This window comes from Ischnura elegans, chromosome 3, assembly GCF_921293095.1.
Source record: "Ischnura elegans chromosome 3, ioIscEleg1.1, whole genome shotgun sequence".
NCBI lineage: Eukaryota > Metazoa > Arthropoda > Insecta > Odonata > Coenagrionidae > Ischnura > Ischnura elegans.
Window position 1 is genome coordinate 7,575,512 of NC_060248.1, and position 10,917 is coordinate 7,586,428.

The 10,917-nt window shown below is 41.1% G+C and overlaps 1 protein-coding gene across 1 annotated transcript; it reads right to left on the reverse strand.

Annotated features, from left to right (window-relative positions):
* On the reverse strand, positions 1–9,580 carry LOC124155406 (elongation of very long chain fatty acids protein AAEL008004-like). Its single transcript, XM_046529194.1, has 7 exons — positions 9,352–9,580; positions 6,745–6,935; positions 4,997–5,077; positions 4,850–4,906; positions 4,635–4,740; positions 3,791–3,927; positions 1–1,786 (listed from the first exon to the last, which is right to left on the reverse strand). The coding sequence occupies exons 1-7, from the start codon at positions 9,563–9,565 to the stop codon at positions 1,457–1,459; spliced, it is 1,116 nt and encodes a 371-aa protein (XP_046385150.1). The 5' UTR covers positions 9,566–9,580; the 3' UTR covers positions 1–1,456.
* Positions 9,581–10,917: the final 1,337 nt, after the last annotated feature.

Sequence of the window (10,917 nt, forward strand, 5' to 3'; positions counted from 1 at the left end):
TTCTTGATACAATGTATTTATTGTTCGCAGAACGTCTTACAGTTATGAGATACTTTTTCCATTGGATGCCAGAGGTTGTCATAGCATCGGTTGATATGCAATCATGGTAATTACTACAGTAAATTTAAAATATAGGGTGTGTTATCAGAAAGAAAAAGGGATTTCGTCTTTGATGAAATTTTGTGAGCCGTTAAGTAAAGAACAACATAGCTCTCAAGAGGAAAATTAATGCAGCTTGTTTCTATTTTATTTTACTCGAATGATTGGTAGGAAATTTAAAAAGAATGGAAAAAAGTTTCTCTTTCACTTTGGTACGATATATACATATTTATTTACATTTCCTTATTTTTTCTTTTAACCTTTCGTCACAAAGGAAGTCGTAGGAAATGGGTCGAGGCAAAGGAGCAGCACGAACCGAGTGAGGGTATTGGACTTCGGGCTGCAAATGTATAACAAGGGCCAGAAAGAAAAGGGCATTATTGAAATATATTTCATTCCTACACACTACGATAGATGAGAATAATAGTAATAATAATTTTCCTTTCGTTTTACTTTCTTGTTCCGGACTAAGCAGACTGCGACAATAAAGGACGAAAATTAAAATCAAAACGGGGGAGTGGCAATTTTAATTCAGGCCCCAAATGAATGAGTTGGATGTGAGAATGGATGAAAATGATGATTAGAGGAACACGCAATACATAAACATTTATACCCATGGATACGAGGCAACAAACAAAAGAGGATCAGAACTCTGTGACTGGAATGCTAGTGCCCGCAATCCCAATGAGACCGTCTATTTTATTTTCAGCCCTGTCAACAATTGTCTGGGAAGCTACTCAGGTGAGCCAGCGCCTGGCAACTAAGTAGACACTATTGCCGCTGCTGGTTTATAAATAGAATGCTGCGCAACAATGGCACTGCGGACATCAACATGCAGTTACAGTATTTTTTCATCCTACATGCAGAGGAAGCCGCGATAATTTTGCATAATGGAACTAATTTGAAATACTTGTCCGAAATGAGATACTGAACACTCTTGTATTTTTAACAAACAAGTCGACAGGGGGATTCTTCTTTTTAGTAAAAAAAATGAGACTTTCGCTGAGAGGGGATCTTTTCGCGCACATGCAAGGCGAAGTCAAGGTTTCGAAGAATATTTACAGGAGAGAGAGAGAGTAATACTGGATCCATTCGATTCTCGTTCGATAACGAGAATCCAACGGAGTTAGTAATCGATACTTTCATCAGCGTCCAATCGCAAAACACAAAAGTGCCATCAACACTTACACCAAAACACACGCATACACGGGAGGAACCGAGTTTCTTTCTTTGATGAAAGTGGAATGAATCGACTTCAACAAAAAAAAAAGAACAACTCGGCCGCAAAAAAAAAAACAAGGCGCAAGATGAGTCTTTGTTTTTTTTTTCTTTCGAGGAGGTCGTCGTAGCAAAGGGGCTATTTCCCGTTGGGTATGACCCGCCTGGAGAGCGTGCCGTTGCCGTTCGCCGCTCCGTTGTGTTGTACCCCGTTGTGTTGCACATGTGTTCCGTTGGAGGCGTTGTGTTTGGAGGTGAGGGATTGTTGCTGCTCCTGCTCCTTCTTCTTCCTTTCGTCCTCGATCTTTTGTGCGGCCCTCTTGCCCGCGTACGTCTTCATGTAGAAGTTGGAGAAGAGGACGAAGAAGAGGGCGCCGTGGAAGGCGATGAACCAGACGAAGGCGCGCGGGTAGTCGCAGTCGACCACCAGCAGCTGGAGGGCGTGCAGGATTATCAGCACGAACTGCGCCTGCGCAGAAACGAACACGTACATTACAGACTGGTGGCGAACTCTAGAGATAGATGTCCATGCACATTACTCGCCGGCAAAGTATTAGATAGTATTAGTAAAGCGGTAGAATGGCCTGTTTGTGACGATGTCTTTTGAATTTTGAGTCGAATTGATAGGTAACAGATGCCTTCCTATTATTAGATTACCTACGTTAAAATATTTCCAAAGACAAGTTAATGTTGATTAGCTTTGCTGATTCATTCACAACTGTTTGGAAGATAAATAGTTAACAACATAATGTATGACGAAGCAAGGAACACGTGGATGATTAAAAAAATATGTCCCAACTGCAGTAAAATCTGCACTCGCCACAAGGCAAGCGATTCGAGAGTATAATTCTCCTCTCAAAGTTGAAAAAAATTTAAGGACATTACCGTGTATTATTTCTTTGCTGGTTGAAAACGCGAATCAAGGGAATTAAATAGATTAGGTCCGTAAAAATTTGATTCATTGGTACATTTTAACCTGTTTTCAAAATTGTCCGCAGCCATTTGATGAGTGCCGATCGATCCATTCATTCTCAATGCTTGCATTACAGTAATCGAACTCTCAAGGAATAGCGTTGAAAGCTTCCATGCTTTATGATTGCATATTGTTTTTGAATAGCGTATCGTAAATGCATATTGCATATAATTTTCGGTTAAGATTCTCGATTAAAGTCTATTTCCCCATGAATATTGAATCGCTCAGACGCCGTCTCTATGATTGCTGTCAGCGTTGCTAGTAGCGACTGTTTTAAACACATTTAATTGCCCGGAAAGAGGCAAAACATCTATCGGCTGACTGGAGAATCCCCTATCGCAATATCAGTTGTGTTGACGTAGTTATAGAGGGAACCATTGGTCTCTGTGTCCCTTTGCTCATGAGTATGAACATTAAAGTTTAGGATTCTCGAATCACCGAGCGGGTTCACAGAAGCCGCCGCTCGGATCGCTGACGGACAGAGAGATCCGGAATTCACACAAATTTTATCAGTAAACCAATTAACCCGGTCAACGGAAACTAATACTTATACCGATAAAATCAAAGAGAAAGAGGGCTCAAGGGGAGCCCTTAGAGGGTACAACACACCGGGGCCGAGAACCAAATCAGAGACTTATACGCCCGATCACCCGGGGAGGGGGAGGAGAGGAAGGAAAAAGGATAGAGGCGCCGCCGCGATGGGAGCCCGCCGACGCCTCTGGGGTAGGGAAAGGGTTGAAAGGGACGGGGAAAAACACCTTAGCGCTATAGAAGCGATAAGAGCCTTACTAAATAGCGAAACCAGGCAAATCCATTACTGTGCCAGCTATTTTAGAGGATTATCCTGTGAGGAAGAATAATCCAACGATCAAATCGCTAGATACCGATAAAATTAATCACATTAATGACCTTTCAATGCTTCGAGATTTCTAGTAGAATATTGCAATTATCGAGTATAAATAAACTGCTCAACTCTCAACGCAACCCTGCGAACATCTTTGGAAAACAATTTACGTGACTTAAGTGCAGCTTCCCGGGGACAGACTGGGACTTCCTTCATCTCAGCAGTCTCCAAGACTCGCGAGTCTAAAAACAGGAAGAGGCTCACTCGAAGAACGGAAACGATGCTCAAACGTTTCCTGCATCTTAGCGATGCCACTCATTCTACCTTCTTTTTTTTAATACCACAACTTTCTCAAGGGAATCCGAATGGCACGTGTTTCTGCCCAATGCAAACTACTTGTTACGGCGACTAGTTCCACGAATGAACATGAACTCTAGTCATGATGATGAAAAAAAACAACACGTAAATCAATCGCCTCCAGTCCCGCGGTGTCTAGTGGTGGTGATGATAGAGCGGCACTGCGTAAAACGGGTTCCACCGGTCGGAGATTATTGCTGGGAGAAGGAGCGATCGGTGCGACATTGGCACGCGGTGGTAGTGGGGCGAAGGAGATAGAGAGAGAGGGCAAAGCAGTCGGGAGGAGGAGCGGTACTTACGAGCTGCAGCAGGGTGACCCACTTCTTGAACTTGAGGTATCCCTTCCAGCTGGGCTTGAGGGCCGAGATGAAGTAGTAGCTGTACATGACGGCGTGGACGAAGGTGTTCAGCATCCCACAGAGCGTGGAGTGACCGCCTTCAGTGGAGGAGAGGGAATGAAAAAAAAGTCTGTCATCATCGAGAAGAGAACACAAGAAATGTCGCATGATTCATTTGAAAAGAAAAGTAAATTATTCGTGAAGGATTTGGTCATGCATTTAATAAAAATAAATATAAAACGCATCGTAAATGAAAGAAATGCATGAATAATAAAAGAAAAAAGTTGATATTGGAATAAAATTATGCCTACTCCAGTAATCACGGTCAATTGACGGAATTTGGTGGACGAAAGGAAAAGATAAGTTAAGTCTAAAATATTATGTTTGAAATAGGAAAACTCGAAAATTTCCGACCTCTTTTCGTGAGTTGGCGACGTCATTAGAGTTAGAGTAGCTCAAGTTCATTTGCTAGGTCAGGGGTAGTATTTCATTGAGTGAAGGAATCGCTATCAAGAGCGAAAAACCCTTTGCATTAACCAGGCCAAGTAGTTGCGGAGAGGTGGTGACCCGCTCTCCATGAGTTCGTGACGTCATCTAACTTCATGTGAAAGAATTAAGGCCGTCGATTTGTCGTCGCGAATTTTCTATATATAGGCTTAGAATCGAAAAGCGGACAAATACGGGTCTATGTATATTAAAAACTTCATCACGATCGACAATGTAAAAAATTTGATGTTTTCTTAAAAAAGAGACTCGTTAAAGTGAATGAAATGAAAGCTGAAAGAAGAGAGCCGAATTATTTTACCTGGCACGAATTTGGTTCCGAACCAGCAGGCCATTGGGATTCCTCCATGGTGAATGAGGTGCAAGATAGTCACGTGATCATTCTTCTTGCGGAGCACGAAGAAGATCTGAAACGATAGGGGAGGGGTGATGAAATTCCCAGAATCATTCATCCTGCCTGGGATTCATTAAAAAAAGGCATTCCTCGCACCGTCAACGACCAAACTATTCTCTTACCGTGTCACTAAGTTCCGTGAATTTTGAAAAGTAAAACCACCACACAGCATTAGCCATCTGTAAAAAAATAGAAGAAAGTTTTAGACTTCAACTTGGAGACGGAGGAATTAAAATTTTCAGTCGGATGGATTTCCCAAGTGAGCTCACCCTCATGGCAGTTGGATCCTTCGAGTAGTCTACGGGCTGGCATTTCAAGCTGTACTTTCCCCACCATCCGGACATTAACCCCTGAAAATAGATCATGAAAAGGATTAGAACTGAAATACAATCACTAAATATTCTATATCAGAGAAAATCGTGGTCAAGTGTGTTACTCAAAACCAAAAGGAACAACGCCACATTTTTTCGGGGGAAATTCCAACGCCTGCATTGGTACGATAGAGACCCATGCAGGCGTTGGAGTCTCCGGTGAATTTTAGTGTCTGAGCACAGTAAGTGAATTAATGGAATATTAATAAGGAAATTCTGAGACAGACTATTCTATCAGTCTCTTCTTTGAGCACATGGCAGTAATATCTTGATAAAAGGACGAAACAATGAAATATTTAACAAGAGTAAAGAATGACGTGAACTATGAACGAAAGCTTGAGAAATCCATTGCGAATTTCGCCGTAAATGACAGATGTTATACACAATAGGAGGTTGACATTGAGAGCGAACTAAAATCCTATATTACTGCCTCTTAAGATGATGTAATCCATTATATTTATCCAGATTAAAATATTTAGTCGTAATAAGACAAAAGAACTGAAAGATCTGAATAGATTGATTATGCTTATTTCAATTTTAATGCTACTCTAGTCATCAGTGACCTTACCTAATGTTAACCAACACGAATTTTTATAACTCCGCCAATATGTCCCTTCGTCAAGCTCCAATCTGAATTTCTTACATAGTTTTCCAGGAAAATAAGGAGACAAAATAATGATTTTATTGTCGAAGTCCAATTCTGAAAGGCGGGACTGTCCATATTTATTTACACAATGTACTATATAAACTCATGCTAACCAGAAAGAAATTCTGTAAAGCTGTACATGCCGGATTATCTGGACATATAGGAAACAATACATTTTGCCGTTATAAAGAGACTGCTCTATTTATCAATAGAATTTCCTGTCTTTCAGTGCGACGCAGAGAATATCAAATGAGAATTTCACAATATTTCCAAGTCCAACAAAAAATGTTAATAAAGAGAGATATTTTGCAGAATGGATGGGTATGGGAAATCATGTTCCCCCTGAACAATAAAGGCTTTTAATACACACGCTATGTGGACTTACATTCACATATTTCCTTTTTTGTCGACCGCTGAGTCCTAGCAATCCCCGCCACACGCATACAGAGGCGGCTTCCATGCATAGATACCCTCTGTTCGTTAGTATATTTCCCTCTCATACCCTCCCCCGCTCTGATCCGCGCGCATGATGGCGCAGAAGCCGTGCTCTCGATCGGCCTTGAACCTCAAGCATGAGTGGAGTGGTGGGGGTTTCCATCCCTTTCAGCGGCGCCCTAGTTTTAAGCATCGCCTCTCATTGATGATGCGTCTGAGGCCTGATACGCGTAGACAAGTGGCTTTTGAGGGAAGGAAGGGTGGAGAGAAACCCGGCGTCGGCATCAGCCTGTTCTTGACGAAAGGCGCCGCCAAGGGGACCTTGTCTTAACGTCCCATCCGACGGACGGAGTGTTGCGCTTGAAGTGCCCTCCACGAAGTACTCAAGCCTCTGAAGAGCCTCATCCTCTGCTGGCATTTGAACCCGGGCTCAAGAGGTGGGAAGCAAACATTTTGGCCACCAAACCATCCCGATCCCCATTCATAATGTTGTTCCATTGAATCTCGACAAATGCAGTTGAATGATAGTAATGTTGTCCGAATTCTCAGACATGCCGCAGCTCACCTCTTTAAACATCCAGCAGCTGAAGTACACCTGGAAAGCGTTGTACAGGAGAAGCAGAGGCCTCATTTGGAACGGTTTCCTGTCCTTCATGAGCCTGGGTCCCAGTCGGGTGACGAAGTACAAGTAGAACAGGCAGATCGCCGCCGTTGGGAACGGAGAACTCATGAGGGGCCAGTCCTCAACTCGCGGATCTGCATCGCAAAGGAAAAAAGAGTACAGATGAACATCGGGAAAGGTTGTACCGACAAAACCCACGTCCGTTCCCTAGAAGATTATTTTTTTCGACCAACACAAAATAATACTCATATTCATTGTTTAAATCTTCCACAGTTAGTTGTGTATTTGTTCGATACCATACACTGATGTTGATGCGTTGTTTTCCGCGGCGTTGTCTAGATGATGTCTCCATGTTTCTGGGTTTCACCGCGTGGATTTTCTTTGAGATGACAGTTTCTCCGGTATTCCAACCGGCGTATTCAGGTCGATGCTGAAGAAAATCCACGCGGTGAAACCTAGAAACATGGAGACACCATACACTGATGTCTACGACCAATTTATCCTACCTTAGTTCCTAATTCATTAACTTAGTTATAAAAAGCAGTGAGTATATAAGCATTTAATTGGCTCGAACCTAAATCATGGAATGGATTTCAGATGGAGAGAGAAGAAAAATTTCGTTTCATTAATATAGGATTCGAGAAGAAAGTCGATTTGATTACTGTGATGGCATCCGTGCGGTCATTCAAATCTCCAATAAAGACGCCAGCCCAAAATATTGGAAATTTCTTTCGAATGAAAGGCTAGAAGAAATTTTATCTACATCAACATACCACCCCACAAGTCGTCTCAATATGCGGGTTGAAAGGGGTGTTGGAACCCCTGCCGATTACAGATAAAAAGAAGAAAAATACATGGATATGCTCGTTCTGAGTCACATCTAGGAATTTTTGAAATCCTATATTGTTTAGCAAATTTATGAACGAATTCCGGTTCCTATCTGTTCGGAAAATATCTGTATTAATCAATATTTTCTCTCCAACCTAGCAACATTATCTCTATTATGAGATTATGATCTCCTTTTCTTAGATACCTAATCTTAAACGCTCAAGCAATCACAGCCTAGCACTTTTATATTCCTCGTTGCTGAAATATCGCATGTTATTGAACTATTACAGCACGTATAATCGTGGAGGGACTCTGTTTGGCATTCACTGGCCCAGTCATGTAATTACGTAATTTCTCGTGGTTATTCTTTCAAAAAACGTCGCCGAAGACTATAATATTGGAAATTCGATGGAAATAAAACGAGTGAACATCAACCGGTCCATTTAATTACTATTGCGACGAATGATAAAAATGATTTTGAAAATTAATTCAGTTACTCTAATGAACAGAGCAGAGAAGATGGATAAGTTATTTAAGAAAAAAATGGCTTTCTATATTTTTGGTGTTCAACAACTGATTCATCGGTCGCAAATGGTAAATAGTAAAGTCGCTTAGCAATCAGATTTTTAAAAATTATTTCTGTTTAGAGAACAAATTGCATGATGATGTCTATTTGTGTTGCAAATTCCTTTTATGTGATTCGTTAAAATGATTTCACACACTTTAAATAAAATGAAAAATTTTCTGTGTAGGTGTCTCTAACCTGAGTCTGTCACTTCTTAATATTTTTAATTGTATCGTAATTCCCCAACCTGTTCACTTGATTGATTTTCGTGCCATCAAAATTTTCTTTTCGAAGAATTAGGCGTCCAAAACCGTTATCTGGAGTTTCCCAAAATAATTCACGACAGAATCTTTATTCAAATAATTACTTTAATTACTTAATAGCTTATTCTCTAATGCGTTTAGCTTTGCCACGATTTTATCAGGTGAGCTTTAATAAAATCTGTCGCGAAATTTATTGCTGCGTTTTTCTACACTAGCATATCATCTCTGGCGGAGAATCAAAATTACCTATTCAATTTTATCCGCCTGACGATGATGCACCTTATGGTTGTTGTAACTTAATACTACTCCGAGATTTTATTTATATTTTAGGATGAATATGAATTGAATATAAATAAAATCAGCGTAAAAGTTTAGATTTTTGTATAAGCCTTATTTCATGATTCTCTTCCTCATCTTTTTAATTTCACAAAGCGGACGTTCGCCTAAAATCAGCAATGATTAGATTTAAATCGATCCAATTTTATCAAATTCCTTCCTTGTGATCGTTAAATTATTTTTTTTATTCAATGATGCGAAATTATATAAAAAGAAAGGAAAAAACAGTCTAAGTGTCACCAAAATCGGCTTATCAGCTCAAGCGAATTAAAATATTGAATTTTATTCAATCAGATTTTTCTGACTTTCTTCTTCTTCTTTTGCTTGTTGAAATTGCTTTCTTACGGAATGACGCAGAAAAAATAATGAAAGGATAAAAAAACTGAGTAATCTTGGCTAACCAGCTCAGGTAGTTTAAAAAGTTTTTTCAATTAAACGAATATTTCTGAATTTTGTCTTTACATTTGTTGAAATGATTTTCACGACAGTAAACTGATTTTTTTAAAGGAAGTAAGATAGTAAGTATTTGGTTGTCTTTAGTGGTAGTTTTTTCCTCACCAGCTTGCTCCATGGTGTTCCTGTAGTCGGACATGAGTCTTCCCACCACTTGCGCCATGGCTGCCGACTGTTCGCTCGACCGAAGACGCTTAGGCTCCTCAGTGCTCGCTTCTTGCACCTGTATCTGCCGCAAACAAGGCGTACGCTGTGCTCCCTTAGTGGGAAGAAGACAGATGCACACCCCGCGGACGACAGCGCAGCTATCCAACACCATTGGCACCTCCGCACCGCCTATATATATGTAAAGCCGAAAACGAGCAAGGGGGTGCAGCAGGCGGGGAGATGGACACGGGGGAGGGGGATGATGTGCGTAGCTGGTTCTCTTAGAGGTGGTCTAGGTTAGATGTTGGGAAATATGGGGGGGGGCACATCCCCCCGTGATTGCTTCCTAGTCAGCGAGGGAAAGGCGACCGATAAAGGGGAAGGCTGTGCGATTATTAAAAGTCAACCTTAGAGCCATGCACAACCAGTTGCGATTCTATTTTTTTTCGTCCAGTTCCTACTCTGCCCGCCCCCCTACACGCACAGAGCCAAAGGATGCCCGCGGAATAGATATTACACCGGACGAATAGGTGCTGGTGAGTAGGAGGAGGAAAGCTGACGGGGGGATGTTTGGAGGTTAGCAACATTCCGGCGTGCGGAGAGCCATGAAAATTGCGACAACGAAACCTGTTCCACGAAAACCAGATCCCGACAGATCTCTGGACTAGACCACTGCATGGTAGTGTCTAGTCACGTTGTTTCCTATCCTGCTGCCGCTGCAGTGCCCACTCAGAGGCATGAGCGGGTAGGCTGCCAGCGAAACGGCTTCATTTTCATTTTATTTTATTCTCCGACTCTACTTTCAGCTCTGCCTATATATATGCAGTATATGCATGCATATATACTGGGCCTGGGCGCTCGGAGTTCGGTGAGGTTCGATTCAGATTCAAGTGAGATTGGTTCCCTTTGAAGAAGGCAGCTTCCGTGTGTAACCAAACGGGTGTTGGAGGGAAATAGCCCTACATCTTCAGTTTTTTTGCCGTCTTTTTTTTTACGGAATTTGTGTATGGTTAAATAAATATAATGATGAATTTGTCTTTTCCACGAACCTTTATTCGGTGCAACCTGGACCATTTTTTTATGCCCCTGAGTAATTTTCAAGTTGAAATTGTATTTACAGTCAAGTATTAATACCAGTATTTGTATAAATATTATTCATATTATATTATGTATATTATTTATGCATACAGCTATCTATCTAGCTATATCCATTATTATCAAATGACTCACGAGTGTTAAAACCGAGCCAGGTTGTACCAAATAAATCTTTGTGGAGCAAGAAAAGTTACCATTATATTTATTTAACAATGAAGAAAACCACTTTGTACGTTCTACACGGAATGATATTGACTCCAACGTGATTTCGATAGTTATATCATGATAAGACAAGGCGACCCTTGATCATGATATAACGCTGTCAAAACCATGGTCGGTGTTATTAATCATTCAGTGTGGGACGTACAATCAACGAACAAAAAAGTTTCCCAACTTATTGACAAGCGTCTCTAGACAAAATTTGTCCTT

Excerpts from the sequence above, each read along its gene's own strand:
- LOC124155406 (XM_046529194.1), bottom strand. The coding sequence starts at position 9,565 with ATGGTGTTGGATAGCTGCGCTGTCGTCCGCGGGGTGTGCATCTGTCTT. Across the intron at positions 4,907-4,996 it reads AGGATCCAACTGCCATGAGG|ATGGCTAATGCTGTGTGGTG; the intron begins GTGAGCTCACTT and ends ATTTTTTTACAG. Across the intron at positions 4,741-4,849 it reads TCACGGAACTTAGTGACACG|ATCTTCTTCGTGCTCCGCAA; the intron begins GTAAGAGAATAG and ends CTATCGTTTCAG.